General features: G+C 47.1%; 1 protein-coding gene across 1 annotated transcript in view; it reads right to left on the reverse strand.

Annotated features, from left to right (window-relative positions):
- slc4a1ap (solute carrier family 4 member 1 adaptor protein) overlaps positions 1 to 20,894 on the reverse strand; it is a 151,568-nt gene that overhangs the window by 45,851 nt on the left and 84,823 nt on the right. Inside the window, exons 9-10 of the mRNA XM_085997928.1 lie at positions 12,745 to 12,934; positions 2,253 to 2,355 (exon numbers count right to left, since the gene is read on the reverse strand). Of these exons, the coding sequence (XP_085854054.1) occupies positions 2,253 to 2,355; positions 12,745 to 12,934 (293 nt within the window). The remainder of the gene's footprint in view (positions 1 to 2,252; positions 2,356 to 12,744; positions 12,935 to 20,894) is intronic.

Consider the following 20,894-nt stretch of genomic DNA (forward strand, 5'->3'; position numbering starts at 1 on the left):
CTGAGGTCATGAAAGGCGCTATAGAAATGCACGCCTGACTTTCTTTTTACCCAAGGCTAGTAGATATTGCACTTGGATCAATGATAGCACACTTGCCTGTGAGTCAGATACTTGTGGGTTTAAGACACACTCCAGGCACTTGAGCACAAAATCTAGGCTGATGCTACAGTGCAATACTGAGGGAGTGCTGCACTGTCGGTAGTGCCGTCTTTCAGATGAGACGTTAAACTGAGGCCCTAGTATGCCCTCTCGGGTGGACATAAAAGATCCCATAGATCCTAATCAAATAAGCACATGGTAAGTAGCAACGACACCAGCTCGATGAATCCCACGAGCCGCCTCTTCCTGCACCCGTGTAGCCCTCAGTATAACTAGGTTCCATTTCATTTGATTCCGCCTGTTTCTTACCCGTTTCCTTCTTTCTCCTGGCTCCCATCATCAATTTTGGAGGAGAGAGCAAGTGAAGAACAAAGAGGTCTTTACTGACTGAAAAAAGGCCAATTGAAGCTTAGAAATGAAGATAATGATGTGATACGACCTGGCAAACCTTCAACGTTTTTATGTGTCAAAACTAGAAAGTAAACTTGTCCACAGTGCTCAAAGGGTGAATGGAAAGAATTCTCTAAACATTTTGATCTCGATACACACGCGTTATTTTAAGAGGTTTCTAACACACACACACACACACACAAAATCTCACAAGCGATCTGAAACAGTCTGCAAGAAAACATCCACTTCTTTATCTGCCCTATTCCTTTCGCCGTTTATAAAAAAAATCTCCATTACACATAGGCGTGAGCTCTGTCTTTTAGTCCCTCAAGTCAGAATGTTGTGAAGAGGGGAAAAAAGTCAGCGTTAAAAAAATAATATACTGAAATATGTTCAAAGCTTTGATTTACCTAACCAAAATCAAACATGTAAATCCTTTAGTCCTGCTGGGAATATCTAGCTAACCGTTCATCTAGAGGAAAAAAAGGGACTAATTAGTAGCCACAGCAAGACTATCAGACACACACAGACCACAACTTAGCTTAGCCTGTGGCTTTTTGCGTTCTCCAGTCTCATAAGTAATTTAAAGCTCTGCAGCTAAAAAAAAAATCATTATTGCACCTAAAGGTTTACTACCTCTTTAGCCATAAATAATTCAGATGATAGATTTTTCTGTTAAATAATCAACCCTCTTGTCATGCTGCATAAATATCTCATTTTACAACCAGGGCAGCCTATGGGGATTTTTAAATTGTTAAACATATAGCGATCCAATTTGTTTTCGCAGGGGCACTCGTCTTTAAATCATTGCTACAGGAAGAAAGGGGGAAAGCTGAGAGTGAGCTGGTGTAAAACAATGTAGGAAGGTTTGCTGAAGGAACCGGACCATCAGGGCCACCTTGTTTCAAATAGAAATGCACTTTGCATTATCAACTGCAACATGTTTTCGTTTTATCAGATATGGGTATCAAGTGATATGGAGCTAAGGTGGGTAGGTGGAGTGGAGGTATAGATCAGCCATGATCTCATAGTTGAGGTTCAGATCAGCCACGATTTCATCGAATGGCGGAACAGGCTCAAGGACTGAATGCAATGTTTCCCCTAATTTTTTTTTGCGTGCATGGTCCCTTTAAAGGGCTGCGCGGCCCACTCAAAATAATCTCCCATTGAAAAGCCGGTGACTGGCCTGCACAGGACCTTCAGACAGCCGCATGGGCGCGCGGTTTTGCGGGAACGTTGGCTGAATGGCCAATTCATGTTCCTATTCTGTACCATCCATTTCTGTTGACCCCGTGTTTTAACAAAGAGAGCGCACAATGGCTTGTGAGGAACACAAATACTGGCATGGACCTGTTGGGCCGAATGGCCTGTTTCTGTGCTGTAGATACTATGTAATACTAGGCAACTGGCTTTAAAGGGGTTGCTGAGCCCAGCAAGTGACAGAGCTGAGTTGACAAAGACAGTTTACACTGAAGCATCATTGGGTTAAGGACTGTATCTCTACTAATGTTCATTTAGCTCCTTCAGTCAGACTCAGTAACTCTTTTAAATTGGAGTCTTGGCAAGGTCATCAGCACTCACTGCCTCAACAAAATTTGAATGAAAATAGATAAAAACAGATGGAACACATTAACTATTGAATCTTCCATGGCATTGCTTTAACTGCCCGGTTGTAAAAAGAGATATTTATGTAGTAGGACTGTGGCACAGGGCAATCAATAATTTCTTTATGAAAAAAAATGTTCACATTTCACTTCACTTACCCCAATGGTGCCTGTCTTCAGTTTAAACTTCTTTCCTCCCTTCATTGCCCCAAACATGGGCACAGAAATTTTCTTAGGTTTGGACTCTGCGTCTCCAGCAATCCTTAAAATGAAATGTTTTTAACATTAGGCACCTTAAACATCTTCACTAAGACACACTCTTCACTGGAAAGGTTTTAAGTAGCAGGAGTTCTAACTCATGCAAAGTTGTATCCGTACTTGTTCTCAATCTGAAACCTTTTTTTGAATAAAAATGACTTCCAATTAAGATCAGCACTGCTCCCTCTAGTAAAATGAGCCAAATTGAGGCTTCACAACCATGGCTTATGCTAATTTTGGTTTTAAATACAAGCCAAACATTTTGAAGGGTTCCCTGATGATTGCGAAGCATGGAACTGAGAGTGCGAGGCCAGTAATGCTCCTAATTCAATACCTGGTCTGTTTGGAGTTGGCTTGCCACAGTGGAGAACCCATGGTGTCCTTGGGTTGGGATGGAGGTGTCAGCGGATCTTGTTCCCGACAATTAACTGTCCTCTGCTACAAGTATATAAATGCTGGGTGAGGATAGGATCAGCTGTGATGCTGATGAAACAGCCTGTCAATGGGCCATTTCGGCAAAGTACCAAAGGACCTCCTGCACCCACGGAACTGCACTTCCACACAAGTTATCACCACCTCCAGGAAAAACTGGGAAGGCAAATAAAAAACGGTTCCTCGATGGCTGAAAGCTTATATAATGAGCGGCTGAGTCACAAAGTGTCAGCTGTGGCTCAGTGGGCGGCACTCTCATCTCCGAGTCAGAAGAGTGCGGGTTCAAGTCCCACTCCAGAGACTTGAGCGTAAAATCTAGGCTGACACTCCAGTGCAGTACTGAGAGAGTGCTGCACTGTCGGAGGTGCCGTCTTTCGGATGAGACTTTAAACCGAGGCCCCTTCTGCCCTCACAGGTGGACGTAAAAGAACCCACGGCACTATTTTGAAGAAGAGCAGGGAAGGTCTCCCGATGCCCTGGCCAGCATTTATCCCTCAGTAACACCACAACAAAAAAACAGATAGTCACATTGTTGTTTGTGGGAGCTTGCTGCGCGCAAAATTGGCTGCCGCATTGCCTACATTACAACAGCGACTACACTTCAAAAGTATCTCATTGGCTATAAAGCGCTTTGGGACGTCCTGAGCTTGTGTAAGGCGCTGTATATGTGGACACACACGTCTGTCTTTCCTTTCCTTTTAAAGACCAAGAAGGTTCAATCGGCAGGTTGAAGTGAGCTGGCTGAGCTCGGGTGGCAGCAGGGATGCTGTAATTGGTCTCATTGCACTGAGCTGGAGAAGGGGAAAAAAAAAAAAAATCACCCAGGGCTTTGCTGCCGCTCGTTAGCCAGCGACTCCTGTTATAACGCCGGTCTGTGAACATACAGTGAGGACAGGATCAGACTCCGTTATGATACCCCCCACCACACCTGCAGTCAAATAGCCTGCCAACAGGCAATGTTAAGGTTCACACACAAATAGTGGCCACTTGGGAAGGTACCACAGAGTGACTGACACCTGAGGAAATAGACCTCAGGAAGGAGTTAGCAGGGGGCAGGGGAAGATGATTAGCAAGAAAAGGAAAACAATTTGGGAAGTTCTACCATACAGCTCAGCACCTTCAAATAGAATGCAAGGGCAGGAAGGAGAGACAAGGGTTCCCCCCGTGCTTAAAAAAATCAAAACTAAATTTCTATATAATAGCATGACATAATTCAGAACACTTGGCGGAAGTGGTCATTTACTGGAATTTGAGGGGGCAGAGTTTTACTTCTATATTAGGTGGCATTAAAGTTGTACAGTTGGAGAAAATTGTACAAGTGATACACAATTCACATGTTTTGTGTGTGTGTTCCTGGGGTGTGAGCAATGCTGTATTTATAGCCCAAGTCTAGCTGCCCTGAAAAGGTGGTGGTTGTTCTTGACATGATTATTAAAAAGCCAAAGAGCTCCTAAATCTACCAAACCAAATGGAGTTTTATATCCTAAGCACAGGATTCCAAAATTAGAAACTCAAATTTCAGTAGCTATCATTAAGAAATTAGAAAACCTAAGGACATCTAAGGATTCAGTTATATCATCTTCATTTTCGGACTGCGGTGAGTGGTTATTGAAGCGCTGCAGTCCGAGGTGATGGTGTTAGGTAGGGAATTCCAGGATTTTGGCCCAGCAATGGCGAAGGGAAGGTGACGTACGCCTAAGTCAGGATGGTGTTTTGCTTGAGAGGAGCTTGCAGGCAATGGTGTTCCCATGACCTTGCTGTTCTTGGCCTATTTGGTGGTCGAGGTCTCAGGGCTGGGAGATGCTGTTGAAGTAAGCTTGGGGAGTTGCTGTAGTGCATCCTGTAGATACTATAGCTACAGTGTACCAATGCTGGACTTGAACCCACAACCTTCTGACTTGGTGTGAATATGGAGTACAGTAGCGGGGCACTGATCAAGCGGACTGCTTTGTCCTGGATTGTGTCGAGCTTCTTGAATGTTGTTGCGGTTGCAACCATCCAGGCAAGGGGTGCGTATTCCATTCTTCTTCTTAGGCAGTCCCTCGGAACCGAGGATGACTTGCTTCCACATTAAAAATGAGTTCGCAGGTGACTGATGAGTCCAATGCTGGACCTACAGTCTCTGTCACAGGTGGGGCAGACGGTGGTTGAAGGGGCGGGTGGGTGGGGTGCTTGGGTTGACGTGCGCTCCTTGCGCTTGGCTTCCGCTTGCTCCCGGCGAAGAGACTCGAGGTGTTTGGCGCCTTCCCGGATGCTTCCCCTCCACTTTGTGCGGTCTTGGGCCAGGGATTCCCAGGTGTCGGTGGGGATGTTACACTTTTTCAAGGAGGCTTTGAGGGTGTCCTTGAAGGGTTTCCTCTGCCCACCTGGGGCTCTCTTGCCGTGCCAGGGCTCCGAGTAGAGCGCTCGTTTTGGGAGTCTCGTATCGGGCATGTGGACAATGTGACCCGTCCATCGGAGCTGATCGAGCGTGGTCAAAGCTTCGATGCTGGGGATGTTGGCCTGAGCGAGAACACTGACAATGGTGCGCCTATCCTGCCAATGGATTTGCAGGATCTTGGATGTCACTCTCCTGACATGAGCCTCGTAGATGGTGACGAAGCCATGAGGGGTCAGGAGGTGAGCCAATCTGGAGTTATATGGAGTTAGGTCACAGATTATAACAACAACAACTTGCATTTAAATACCATCTTTAACGTAGTAAAACGTCCCAAGGCGCTTCACAGGAGTATTAAATTTGACACCGAGCCACATAAGGAGAAATTAGGGCAGGTGACCAAATACTTGGTCAAAGGTAGGTTTTAAGGAGTGTCTTAAAGGAGGAAAGAGAGGTAGCGAGGCAGAGAGGTTTAGGCAGGGAATTCCAGAGCTTAGGGCCGAGGCAACAGAAGGCACGGCTACCAATGGTTGAGCGATTATAATCAGGGATGCTCAAGAGGGCAGAATTAGAGGAGCGCAGATATCTCAGGGGGTTGTGGGGCTGAAGGAGATTACAGAGATTGGGAGGGGCGAGGCCATGGAGGGATTTGAAATCAAGGCGTTGCCTAACCGGGAGCTGTAGGTCAGCGAGCACATGGGTGATGGGTGAACGGGGCTTGGTGCGAGTTAGGACACGGGCAGCAGACTTTTGGATCACCTCAAGTTTACGTAGGGTAGAACGTGGGAGGCCAGCCAGGTGTGTGTTGGAATAGTCAAGTCTAGAGGTAACAAAGACGTGGATGAGGGTTTCAACAGCGGATGAGCTGAGGCAGGGGCGGAGACTGGCGATTTTACGGAGGTGGAAATAGGCGGTCTTAGTTATGCTGCGGATATGTGGTCGGAAGCTCAGTTCAGGGTCAAATATGACACTAAGGTTGCGAACAGTGTGGTTCAGCCTCAGACAGATGTTAAGGAGAGGGATGGAATCAGTGGCTAGGGAACCGAGTCTGTGGCGGGGACTGAAAACAATGGCTTCGGTCTTCCCAATATTTAATTGGAGAAAATTTCTGCTCATCCAGAACTGGATGTTGGACAAGCAGTCTGACAAATTAGAGACCGTGGAGGGGGTCGAGAGAAGTGGTTGTGAGGTAGAGCTGGGTGTCGTCAGCGTACGTTGTGTTTTCAGATGATGTCGCCATGATCTCATTAAATGGCGGAACCGGCTCAAGGGCCTAAATGGCCTACTCCTGTTCCTATGTTCCAATCATTGCAGAATATACAGCCTCTGCTCTGCTGACAGCCGCAGTATAGGTATAGCTGGTCTCGCTAAGCTTCTGGGTTACCCCTCGGGATGTTTATGGTGGTGGACCCGGTGACAGTGGTACCGTTGAAGGTCATGTGAAGGTGGTTGGGTCTTTTCTTGTTGGAGATGATCATTGTGTGGCACAAATGTGTACCTGACACTTGTCAGCCCAAGCCTGGATGATGCGGAGGTCCTTCTGTAGGCTGGCATGGGCTACAGGGTTATGTGAGGAGTTGCGAATGGAGCTGAATACTGCAGAATCTTGGTGGTTGTTGGGTATATATAGACATTTGGAGAAACTATTAGGTACTGGATACCAGATTGCCCACAGACTATTACATGGGACAGCAACCCAGATTTAGCAAGTGATACTTCACTGCATTTTAACTTCTGCATACAAGAGGCACAGCTCCAGGAGACAATACGTTCAAGAAGAGAGCTGTACAGGTGGGAAACTGCTGCCTGAAGTTGGGCTGCTGGTACTCTATGGATCTTTTTGAACTGATGAGAGAGAACTTTCCCGAGAGAATAGTGGATTTTTGAATCTGAGCCTCAGAGAAGGCATTAAAAAGGGAACTGGATCAATTTTCATTGAGAAGAGAGAATGAGGTTTTCAAAGATATTAACCACACTACGTGATTTTTTTTTTGGTGGAGGGAAGGGAAGGAACTTGCTTGTGTTCCTGGCAGAAACACAGAGGCCAGCCATATAGAATTATATAGAAGTTACAACACAGGAACAGGCCTTTTGGCCCAATCACTCCAAGATGGTGTTTATCCTCTACACAAGACTTTCCAGCACCAGGAGACAAGGGGATTGATAAACTGAGGTCATTGATAAACTGAGGTCAGATGTGTTGGAGTAATTTGGGTATTGTAAGTGAAGTTAAATAGGAAACCCAAGAATATAAGAAAGTCAAGAGAGAGAAAAAATGTTAAGAATGTAACATAAGAAATAGGAGCAGGAGTCGGCCATTTGGCCCTTCAAGCATGCTCCGTCATTCAATAAGATCATGCCTGATCTTCTACCTCATCTCCACTTTCCTGCACTATCCCCATATCCTTTGATTCCCTCAATATTCAACTAGTAGTAATCCTATAACCCGCTGACATTCGCCCTACATCCAGAATCCACTGCACTGCACAAGGTGCGTTCAGGCTCCTCAGTCTCCCTCTGACCCCCATTCTCCATCTCCATCTCTCAGAGTCCCATTCCCCAGTCTCCCCCTCCCGACGACCCTCATTCCCCAGTCTCCCCCTCCCGACGACCCTCATTCCTCAGTCTCCCTCTCTCCCTGGAGACTGGGGAATGGGGGTCGGGGAGTGGGAGACTGAGGAATGGGAGTGCAGGGCTAGTGGGAAACTGGGGAATGGGGGCTCAGGGAGAGAGGGAGACTGAGGAATGGTGGTCGGGGAGTGGGAGACTGGGGAATGGGGGTGGAGGGCTAGTGAGAGACTGGGGAATGGGGGTTCGGGGAGAGATGGAGGCTGGGAAATGGGGATCGGGGAGTGGGAGACTGAGGAATGGGGGTGCAGGGCTAGTGAGAGACTGGGGAATGGGGGTTCTCTCTCCCTGAACCCCCATTCCCCAGTCCCCCACTCCCCCGATCCCCATTTCCCAGTCTCCATCTCTCCCCGAGCTCCCATTCCCCGGTCTCCCCGACCACCATTCCCCGGTCTCCATCTCTCCCCGACCACCATTCCCCGGTCTCCATCGCTCCCCGACCACCATTCCCCGGTCTCCATCGCTCCCCGACCACCATTCCCCGGTCTCCATCTCTCCCCGACCACCATTCCCCGGTCTCCATCTCTCCCCGACCACCATTCCCCGGTCTCCATCTCTCCCCGACCACCATTCCCCGACCACCATCTCTCCCCGACCACCATTCCCCGACCACCATCTCTCCCCGACCACCATTCCCCGACCACCATCTCTCCCCGACCACCATTCCCCGGTCTCCATCTCTCCCCGACCACCATTCCCCGGTCTCCATCTCTCCCCGACCACCATTCCCCGGTCTCCATCTCTCCCCGACCACCATTCCCCGGTCTCCATCTCTCCCCGACCACCATTCCCCGGTCTCCATCTCTCCCCGACCACCATTCCCCGGTCTCCATCTCTCCCCGACCACCATTCCCCGGTCTCCATCTCTCCCCGACCACCATTCCCCGGTCTCCATCTCTCCCCGACCACCATTCCCCGGTCTCCATCTCTCCCCGACCACCATTCCCCGGTCTCCATCTCTCCCCGACCACCATTCCCCGGTCTCCATCTCTCCCCGACCACCATTCCCCGGTCTCCATCTCTCCCCGACCACCATTCCCCGGTCTCCATCTCTCCCCGACCACCATTCCCCGGTCTCCATCTCTCCCCGACCACCATTCCCCGACCACCATCTCTCCCCGACCACCATTCCCCGACCACCATCTCTCCCCGACCACCATTCCCCGGTCTCCATCTCTCCCCGACCACCATTCCCCGGTCTCCATCTCTCCCCGACCACCATTCCCCGGTCTCCATTTCTCCCCGACCACCATTCCCCGGTCTCCATCTCTCCCCGACCACCATTCCCCGGTCTCCATCTCTCCCCGACCACCATTCCCCGGTCTCCATCTCTCCCCGACCACCATTCCCCGGTCTCCATCGCTCCCCGACCACCATTCCCCGGTCTCCATCTCTCCCCGACCACCATTCCCCGGTCTCCATCTCTCCCCGACCACCATTCCCCGGTCTCCATCGCTCCCCGACCACCATTCCCCGGTCTCCATCTCTACCCGACCACCATTCCCCGGTCTCCATCTCTCCCCGACCACCATTCCCCGGTCTCCATCGCTCCCCGACCACCATTCCCCGGTCTCCATCGCTCCCCGACCACCATTCCCCGGTCTCCATCTCTCCCCGACCACCATTCCCCGGTCTCCATCTCTCCCCGACCACCATTTCCCCAGTCTACATTTCTCCTGGAGCCCCCATTCCCCAGTCTCCCCGAGCCCCATTCCCCCCGAGCACCTATTCCCCAGTCTTCCCAAGCCCCATTCTCCCACTTTCCCCGAGCACCCATTCCCTGTCTCCCTTTCTCCCCCGAGACTGGGCAAATTAAACAGGCTGTAAAAGCTTCTATAGGTATGTAAAAAGGAAAAGATTAGCGAAAGTAAACGTGGGTCTCTTACAGGCTGAGACAGGAGAAATTATAATGGGGAATAAGGAAATGGCAGAGAAATAAACAAAAAATTTGTGTCTGTCTTCACGGAAGAAGATGCAAAAAACCTCCTGGAAATAGTGGAGAACCAATGGTCTAGCGAGAATGAGGAACTGAAAGAAATTAGTATTAGTAAAAAAAATAGTAATGGGACTGAAAGCCGCTAAATCCCCTGGACCTGATGGCCTACATCCTACGGTTTTGAAAGAGGTGGCTATAGAGATAGTGGTTGCATTGGTTGTCATCTTTGAAAATTCCATTGATTCTAGAATGGTTCCCGCAGATTGGAAGGTAGCAAATGTAACCCCACTATTTAAGAAAGGAGGGAGACACACAACGAGGAACTACAGACCAGTTAGCCTGACATCAGTAGGGAAAATGCTGGAATCTATTATTAAGGACATGGTAACAGGGCACTTAGAAAATAATAATAGGATTGGGCAGTCAACACGGATTTATGAAAGGGAAATCGTGTTTGACGAATCTATTACAGTTTTCTGAGGTTGTAACTAGCAGAATAGATAAGGGGGAAACAGTGGATGTGGTGTATTTGGATTTTCAGAAGGCATTCAAAAAGGTGCCACACAAAAGGTTATTAAACAAAATTAGGGCTCATGGGATTGGGGGTAATATACTAGCACGGACTGAGGATTGGTTAACGGACAGGAAACAGACAGTTGGAATAAACGGGTCATTTTCGGGTTGGCAGTCTGTAACTTGTGGGGTCTTATTCTACCGCAAGGATGAGTGCTTGGGCCTCAGCTATTCACAATCTACATCAATGATTTGAATGAGGGGACCAAATGTAACATATCCAGGTTTGTTGATGATACAAAGCTGGGTGGGAATGCAAGTTGTGAGGAGGATGCAAGGAGGCTTCAAGGGGATAAAGATAGACTAAGTGAGTGGGCAAGAACATGGCAAATGGAATATAATGTGGAGAAATGTGAAGTTATTTACTTTGGTAAGAAAAATAGAAAAACAGAGTATTTTTTAAATGGTGAGAGATTGGGAAATGTTGGTGTTCAGAGGGACCTGGGTGTCCTTGTACACGAATCACTGAAAGTTAACAAGCAGGTACAGCAAGCAATTAGGAAAGCAAATGGTATGTTGGCCTTTATTACAAGAGAATTTGAGTTTAAAAGTAAAGACTTCTTCATGCAATTATATAGGGCCCTGGTGAGACCACACCTGGAGTATTGTGCACAGTTTTGGTCTCCTTACCTAAGGGAGGATATACTTGCCATAGAGGGAGTGCAACAAAGGTTCACCAGACTGATTCCTGGGATGGGGGGATTGTCCTATGAGGAGAGATTGAGTAGACTAGGCCTATATTCTCTAGAGTTTAGAAGAATGAGAGGTGATCTCATTGAAACATAAAAAATTCTTACAGGGCTCGACAGGGTAGACGCAGGGAGGATGTTTCCCCTGGCTCGGGAGTCTAGAACCAGGGATCACAGTCTCAGAATAAGGGGTCAGCCATTTACGACTGAGATGAGGAGAAATTTCTTCATTCAGAGGGTGGTGAATATTTGGAATTCTCTACCCCAGAGGGCTGTGGAGGCTCAGTCATTGAGTATACTGAAGACAGAGATCGATAGATTTTTGGATATTAAGGGATATGTAGATAGTGCAGGAAAGTGGAGTTGATGTAGAAGATTAGCCATGATCTTATTGAATGGCGGAGCAGGCTCGAGGGGCCAAATGGCCTACTCCTGCTCCTATTTCTTATGTTCTTATGTTAAAATACGGGAAATCAGTGCCTTATTTATTGCTACTCTAATGCAATTTGCTCAAGACCCATTTTCTTCTAATCATCAATTCTAGTATACACAATTATATAAATTATACAGGCAGTATTTTCCATGGCCCAATGTCAGCAAACAGGCTTTGAATGCGGCGAGCAGCTCATTGGAAACACCTAAAACACTACCCCAAATTTTCCGCCCGTTATTGTCAATGGACGGAAAATTACGGGCAGTGTACCAATGATTTTCCAATAAGCTGTCTGCTGCCTGCGAGATCCTGCCAGTGTCACGGGACTCGGAGAATTCCCCTCAATTCTTTAACATTTCAAAACAAGGTGAAGCTTCTTGATGCAAAATTACTCATTGTTGAGAAGAGTGGACTACACGGTATACGTTTGGTTTCTTCCTCATCCCCACCATAGCTCTAACTAAGCACAGTCTGAGGATTAAACCTGTGATATTCTTTAGTCTTTATGGTTCAGTACCACCATCTTGTATACTAGGCATGAATTCCTTTGATTACAGTAAGGGATGATCTAATTGAGGTATTTAAGATGGTTAAAGGAGTTGATAGAAGTAAACTATTCCCTTTGGTGTGGGAGTCCAGAACAAGCCATAACCTTAAAATTAGAGCTAGGTTGTTCAGGGGTGAAAGTCAGGAAGCACTTTTTCGCACAAAGGGTAGTGGAAATCTGAAACACTTGCCCCCAACAAAGCTGCTGAGGGTAGGTCAATTGAAAATGTCAAAACTGAGAATGCTAGATATTTCAAAAGCAAAATACTGCGTGCGGCTACTGGAAATCTGAAATAAAAACAGAAAATGCTGGAAATACTCAGCCGGTCAGGCAGCATCTGTGGAGAGAGAAACAGAGTTAACGTTTCAGGTCGAAGACCTTTTGTCAGAACTCCAATGATAGATATTTGATCAGCCATGATCTCATTGAATGGCGGAGCAGGCTCGAGGGGCCGAATGGCCTACTCCTGCTCCTATCTTCTATGTTTCTATGTTCAGTGAGGGTATTAAGGGGTATGGAACCAAGGCAGGTAGATGGTGTTCAGATACAGATCAGCCAGGAGCAAATGGCGGAACAGGCTTGAAGGACTGAATGGCCTGCACCTCTTCCCATGATTCCTATCTCCTTGGGACAACTAGGGACGGACAACAAATACGGCTTTGCCAGTGTTATCCACATCCAGAGAATAAACATCATCTTTCTGCTGTTCTAACCATGTGCAGGATGAATGACGTCACTGCAGCAGTTAGCTCAGGGCTGCTCACTTATCTTGACTTACTCTATTTTTAGCTCTGGTAGACCCACTGGCGTCACGATCTTTATTAGCTTCCGTAGCCTTTGTTGCTCCTTTTTCAGCTCGAAGGATTGGATGTGAAGTTTCTTACGAGTGACGCTATCTATGGTTGCTCCTGCTCGGATTTCGGTCATGAAAGCATCCAGCGAATCTTCCCCTGGAGCCTGCGCCCAATCTGTGATGGAAGTGTCACCACAGATTAAGGACAAACAGTTCAGTATATTATCAAATCGATTATCACCTGAATATATAAACTCAGCATCAAACTTCCTGCCTAGCAAACAGGAATGGGTAAACCATTTGGACAGTAGTGACTGTCCTTTTGTTTTTATTTCCCCCATAATTTCTGCTGGGATACTGCACCATATCACAGGATAGATAGGAGGTAGGAAGCCCATTTGATCCATCATAGTTCATCCATCCAAAAAGAACCTAAAATCTGCATCCACCCCCACCGGGGACTTTACATAAGTCATCCTCGGTTCCGAGGGACTGCTTAAGAAGAGAAGACCCTTCCTCGAAGTCTGTTCCATATCGCGATTACTCTTTGCAAAGAACTTCTGGATTCAAGAGATTAAGAGACACCCACCTTCTCACTATATTCCTAAATCACCTCTCTCTAGGAAAGTGCTGGATTCCTCCATGGATTCAGAAGTTTTTCCACTAAGTTACCAATACGTGAACTCCTAAAATTGCACCTTACTGCTTTGAATCCGCGCATCCCTTTCCTTCAGTTTATTATCTTATATGGTAATTTCATCACTCTTTTCTTTTCTTAAGATCTTTTCTTCTCACTTTGAGCAAACTGAATAATAGAAATATAGAATTCTAACAATACAGAAAGAGGCCTTCAGTCCATTGCGCTGATGCTGGCTCTCTGAAAGAGCTATCCATTTAGTCCCATTTCCCTACCCTTTCTAAAATTTTGTTTTTCAAACATTTAACCACTTCCCATTTAAAAGCTACTGCAAGTTCTGCCTCCGCCACTGTTTCTGGTTGAACATTCCATGTTTTAACAACACTTTGCTTACTAATTCATCGGCCAGTGGAAATAATTTTTCCTTATCCGCATCATCAAAACATCTGAATTTTGATAAACTCTCCGATCCCTTCTTACCTATCTTTGTTCCAATGAAAAGAGCCCTAATTTCACTAGTTTTGCCTCATACCTCCTCCCTGGTATTGGTTTAGCGAATCTCTTCTGTATGCTCTCTATGTCCTAAGCATCTTTTCTAAAGTAGGGCACCCAAAATAAATGGGGTTGTGGTCAATCAAAAAAGACAGGGCTTAATGGGCCAAATATGCTTTTTCTGATATAATATGTGATATTTTAACTGCGACCTACCCAATGATTTATATAGGTTTAGCATCGCCTCTTTGCTTTTGCACTCCATACCACTATTTATAAAACCCAAGATCCTATATGATGGTAGTTTTTAAAAAAAAAGCATTATCAACTTGTCCTTTATTTTTAAAGCTCTGTGTATCTGACTCCCTATTACTGTATATCCACCCTCTTATTATCACCACCTTTTATCTGAGCTGTATCTGGGGGTGGGAAAACACAGTAAAACCAAGAGACTTCAAAGAAGTGGAAAATCTCACATTCCCTAGCACAGCAATTTTTCTGAAATAAAAAAATGACTAAAGTATTTTTAGGAACAGGAAAAGGATATTTGACCCAGCAGACCATGTCTTTTTTGATTGATCACAACCCCATCTATCCACCTTCTCGTCCTATCCCTCGATTCCTTCTCTTCCTAGACAAGCATCCAGTTACCTCATGAATCCATTTACAATGTCTGCCTCAAATCTTTCCCTTGTCTGTTTGTTTCGATTCCTTTCCCTTTTAATTATTGCACAAGTTTATTACCCTTTGGGTGAAAAAGTTCTTCCCTTCTTACTCTCAAATTCCTCATTTTTAAACTTGCAGATTCAGGCACTTGAGCCTTTCACCAAGTGAGGAATTTGCCCAGATCATTGCAAGGCGGGGTCCTGTCCTGCGTCGTCTTCAAGGCACCCATTAACAGGCTGCACTATGAAGCTGTCCTAATGCAGACTGATTGCAAACATCAAGGCAACCTCTCAGCCTCAGAAAAACGCAACTCAGCAGAACTTTTGTACATTCAAAGAAATTAGTTTCCGTGTATTAAATAGAACTTGTGCTGGAGTGGAACATTTTGTGTAACATTTCTCCGTTAGGAGACTCTGCCCATCATACCATTCATCCACTGATCGTGGAGGGATGTGGAGGGGGGAAGAAGAGAGAGAGCGAGAGGGAGGGGATCTGGTATTGAGATTTATCACCATGCAGCTCCTGGCTATAAGGGGAGCTTAGGTAACAAATCGACTGGAGAGTCCAATCAATAAGAAGATGCATGGCAACCTCTAGAAAGCACCACCAAGGGCAGATTTAAACTTGGGAGCTTTCTGCTCTGTGAGAGACTACATTTCAGAACTTTAGTGCAGAGCTTAATCTGCATTTCATTGAGACGCACAATGCAGAATTTTATACTAGAAGCAGTTTGTCAGAATGGGTTTTGTGGCCCAATGCAGAACCTTAATCAGGTCATGTAAAAATTCAAATTAAAGTCTGCTACATCCAAACTGGAAGCCTTTTCACATCTGTTAAAATGGCTTTCGATATGCCTTTTAAAGGGGGCACGCTTCTTCATTTCAATAATAAAAGAAATCAATAATTTCCTTACCAATTAAATGCTGCTGCCAGTGTTGGGACCAGTGTACAGAAGTGCTGAGCTGAAACTATGTGAAGGAACACATTTCAGCTCTTTCTAATAGCCTGTTGGCAGGTTATTATTAGGCATGTTTCCTGGTAGATAATTGACCTCAGGCAGTACACATTCTTAGCCCTCCCTGACCCCGGTGTTCTCCTGTATGGTTCTATGTGAACTCCCTACTACTTTACCCAAGTGGCCAATTTTCAACGTGAACCTTGACAATGAGTGCCAGCAGACCATTTGTTCATGGGGAGCATCACAGCCAGGCCTCGTACTACCATCACCCAACATGTACACACACTTTCCGCAAGAAATCCCGGCTGATTTGTAGAGCTCCTAGTGACACGCTAACGAAGATCAGCTAACTCAGCACCGGTTTTTGCCCCTTGTGCGCTGTAAGGCTCAGGGCTGAGTCAAGTGTTTTGTTTAGCCGCCATGTCAGGACACATTCATTGTAATCCAGTTGACTGCAGCAGCACCTAGCAGTGCAATAAATCAGGAGAATGTTTTCCATCTAGGGCCGGATTTACTGGGAAACCCGTGACTGAAACAGAGAATGGAAAATTTCAAGATCCACATGGTGTTAAGAATCCAACGTGTTACACACTGGAAATCACCACAACATATAGTGTGCATGAGTGCGTGTTTTTAAACCGTCTGCCCCACCTGTGACAGAGATTGTAGGTCCTGCATTGGACTCATCAGTCACCTGAGAACTCATTTTTAAAGTGGAAGCAAGTCATCCTCGGTTCTGAGAGACTGCCTAAGAGAGAGGGAAGAGTTTTTAAACTAGGGGCTATTGTAAGAGAATTTGATTAGGAAACCCATGAACACAAGAAAGTCGAGAGAGAGAAAATAAAACATTTTGCTCATCAACACTAACACCCAGAGTTTAGTTTACCTCCTCACCACCATCTGTTGACCCTAACTTTATGGAACACCAAGTTCCTCCCCTTAGCTCCCTGAAAAATAACACAAGCAGTGCTGTTAAGATCTTTATAAGTGATATATCAAGGTATATGGAGCAAAGGCAGATAGATGAAGTTGAGGTACAGATCAGCCATGATTTAAATTGAATGATGGAACAGGCTCGAGGCCTACTCCTGTTCCTCTGTTTCTATATGTTCCAAACCTTCACAGCCAAAAATTCAAACATTAAAAAAATTCATCAAGTAAGAAATAAGTGCAAATAGGATCGAGTTGCCTGGCTACCGAGGCCTGGATTGGCAGGACATGGGGGCCACATGGGCCGCTTTTTGGACACCCTTGCCTTAAGGGTTGGAAGCACCTGCTCACTCTTCTCCGAACCCTGTTTTATGCATCTACATGTTAACATCCGTTTTAGTTCTGGCTTTAAAAAATATATATTCTTGTATGTCTATCAGAAAATTAAATGGGAACAGGATAATAAAACCAGTCTTAAGTGGACATGATTTTTCTGTCTCTTCCTACCCAAATTATGATAGAAAAGGAAGCTTTGCAATTTACAGTTTTAAGAGGGAAATCTCACCATCAAAATACTTCTAAAAAGAAATACTGATTAGCATCCTTTGTCCTTCAATTCTTTGCTGCAGTTGCCCTCGCCAACATTCCTTCCACTCAACTAACAGCACTGAAACAGATTACCTGGTAATTTGCTGATTGCTGTTCGTGGGACCTTGCTGTGCACAAATTGGCTGCCTCGTTTCCCTATATTACAATAGTGGCTACATTTTAAAAGTTGTGCGAAGGGCTTTAGGACATCCGGAGGACACAGAAGGTGCTATATAAATGCAAGTTCTTTCTTTCTAGTTATATTTTCCAAACAGTTAAAGAAAAGAAAGACTTGCGCTTATAAAGCGTCATTTGACATTCTCAGGATTTTCCGAAGTGTTTTACCGCCAATGAATTACCTTTGAAATATAGGCAAAGGTGATGGCCAATTTGCATAGTAAGGTCCCATAAACATCAGCTAGACTGTTTCTGGGGGTATTGGTTGAAGGAGGACTATTGGCCAAGATACTGGAAGAACTCTCTGCTTTTTTTTTAGAAAAAGGGCTGTGGGATCTGTTACATCCACCTAAACTGAAAGAAAGAAGAATGACTTACATTTATATAGCGCCTTTCACGACCACCGGACATCTCAAAGCGCTTTACAGCTAATGAAGTACTTTTGGAGTGTAGTCACCGTTATAATGTGGGAAACAGGCAAATGGGCCTCGGTTTAACATCTTATTTGAAAGATGACACCGCTGAGAATGCAGTACTCCCTTAGTACCGCACTGAAAAGTTCAATTTAGACCCACTTGTGCGCACAATGACATAATCGGTGGAAACTTGGGTGAAAAAAGAAACTTCCCAGCTTCCAATTTTAGCAAGTCTCAACAGTCTTGCAATTGGCTGTGTGAGACTGCATTTTGAGAACCAAGGGCAATGTCTTGCACAATGTATAGGCAGCTCCTGAGACTGACTGCAAAAGCTGGATCATCATTAGTGCAGAGACAGCCATAATGTTAGGAATTATTCAGCATCAGCTGTTTATATGCAGCTTTCGCACAGTATCAGACTTAACAGTAAAATATTTCTTCCTCGCCCAACACCACCAAAAACAGATTAACTCGTTATTCATCTGATTACTGTGTTTGGGACCTTGGCTGTGTACAAAATGGCTCCAGCTTTTATTCGCCATGTAATTCTGTCTATGCCAAGCGCTTTGGGACATTTGGGGGATGTGATAAGATACCATATAAATACAAGTTATTTCGGGGGAAAAATTCGGTTGGTTTGTGCCTCCCATTAGTGCCCTAAGAGGGCGCTAATGGGGCACAAAGCAACCAGCGCCCAGGTGCGCCTATGTTTGCGTCGCTCGCGGAATTGACCAGACATTTTGCGGCGGCACTAAACACTACCGCCACGATCTCCTGCGCCTGCAGATTGTGACGTCAGTCAAGCATGCAACGCCCCGGACATTGAGTGGCGCCCCCTGCCTTTTCACCTGCTGCTAGCAACGACAGGTACGTTTTGCACTCGGGAAGGGGCTGGGGGAGCGCTATTTAAAAGGTGGCTGCTTCCTGCCTTTTTTTGTCGGCGACATTTTTGCACCACGCATGCTGAGAGAGAGAGAGAGAGCGAGAGAGAGACACTTCTGGAGAGATTCAACACTGTGTGAAGGAGTTTTGGGTACTGAGCAGCACTTTGCAGGTTCATTTTGATTTGACCTTCCTTGCATCGATTTAGAAGAGACTTTGGGGGCTGCACTCTGAGCTCTTTCCCTGGGCCTCTCCATTGTTCTTTCCAGCAGAATTGATGTACAGGTCTCTCCAGGCTGAGATTCAAGGCTGCAATGAGCAGGGTGTGGCTGGAGAGCCAGATCGACCCTCCCCTTTAAGAACTGGCCGGCGCCAGTGTGTCCGTGTTCCATTGCTAACTGACATTACCTGAGCTTCGCCAGCGCTCTGAGGTAGCGCCTCGCTCCTCGGCGTTAGCGCCTTAAGAGAGGCGTGTAGTGCCTGATTTAGCGCTCAAATCACCTCCAGGGGCAATAGAGGCCAAGTTTGCAGTCGGAGGCGATAATTAACGCCAGGTGCTAAACTTTGCGCCCAGCCAATAACTGCGCCCAAATGGGGCGATACCGAATTTCTCCCCCTAAGTTCCTTCTCATCACTAGTGAAAGTCATCAGCAATCTAAAATGGACAGAACAAAACACAATGGCCTAGAAATTGGGTATAGCCCCGCTTGAGGCGTTAGAACTGGCGCTGCGCAAAGTTTATAGCCAGACGAAACTTATCGCCGCCTGGCGCGATATTGGGTTGCATCGCCCCCAAAGGTGATTGAGGCGCGAATTCAGACGTTGCATGGGCCTCCTAAGGCGTAAAACTTCCGGCGCTACCCAATATTGGCGCAGACGGGCGCAGCGCAGGTGATCTCAATTACCGATAACCACGAGACTTCCAGGCGCCGGCCGGCTCTTAAAGGGGTGGGTCAGTCAGCCTCAGCTTCCACACTCATCACCCTGTAGGCCTCAGAATCAGCGCACGCCCTTCTCTGGCGCAAAAAACTTGGTCAAGATGGAGAAGGTGAGACAGAGAGCAGAGCACTTCAGCACTGAGGCTCTGAAGCAGTTGGTGTCTGCAGTGGAGCGCCGTCGAGATGTTCTCTATCCTGACAATGGCAGGAGGCCGAATCAAAAGGACTACCGCCGAGCATGGAGGGATGTTTGTCAGAGGGTCAACTCCAGCAGCATGGTGACCAGGAGCCCTGTTCAGTGCAGGAAGAAATTCAACGACCTCACTCGGGTCGTGAGGGTGACTGGTGTTTATGCAAACTTCTGATTCCCTCCATCTGCACCTGACTTCATGGCTGCAGGGTGCGCAATGTCCCAATGGCCATGTGTCAGCAAGCACCCATGGCCCTTTCTGGGCACACACATGCACATTTGACTCAGGGCATCATGTAAGGGCTCTTGCACCATGGGGGGCATGAGATGATCACTCAGGGCATCGTGTAAGGGCTCTTGCACCATGGGGGGGCATGAGATGATCACTCAGGGCATCATGTAACAGAACTTCCCCTTCTTTCCCCTGCAATCCAAGCTGGCGACGATTCGCAAGGACCAGCTTCGAACCGGTGGCGGGTCTCCACAAGTGGTCACTCTGACGGATCTCGAGGAGAGAGTGCACCAGATTCTTGGAGGACGTCTGAGTGGTCCTGTTACCACTGCAGCTGCCGACCCCATTGTCGACAGCGATGGTAAGGATCTCACCTTTTTCAGCTGTCTCCTTCCACTTGGTCCCCCCGCCAGCATGCTTTCTCACTGTGGAGCCATGTCATAGCCTTGCCGCAATCTGGCATGCCTTGCTGCCAACCTGTCCTTTTGCTAAAGCCACTCTTCCACCTCCCTGCTTTCAGATGCTGCATCACCAGCTCGGGATCCGGGCCCTGAAGCTGCCAGTGCCAGTGCCTCCGGAGGCGAGGATCAGGAGGAAGCCGGACCATCCATTCCAACCTCAGGGGAGCCTACACATCTGCAGACTGGGGATAATAGCTCCCTGGAGGGGAGGGGGGTGGGGGGCTCTGATGAGGAGCCAGTTGCCGGAACAAGCGGCCTGCATCAACGCAAGGGGGGTAGGCAAGTTCGGGCACTGGCTCCCCGGAGGGCGAGGCAGGGAGCGATGACTGCTGCACAGAGTGTAGAGGAGGTGCGTAGCCTGGCTGAAATGAGCACCCAGGCCCGGCTCAGGCACACTGAGCTTATGGCTGCAGTGGGGAGGATGCCTCAGTCGATAGAAACACTGGCAGAGAGTGTGCTGGACTTTGGGGCAGCAATGGAGAGGAGTGTCCAGGGCTTCGAGGCCGCTATGGAAAGGACTGTTCAGAGCTTCGGACAATCCCTGGAAAGGTCTGTCCAGGGCTTGTCC

This window comes from Somniosus microcephalus, chromosome 9, assembly GCF_052327205.1.
Source record: "Somniosus microcephalus isolate GS21.2 chromosome 9, FLI_Smic_1.0, whole genome shotgun sequence".
Classification (NCBI taxonomy): domain Eukaryota; kingdom Metazoa; phylum Chordata; class Chondrichthyes; order Squaliformes; family Somniosidae; genus Somniosus; species Somniosus microcephalus.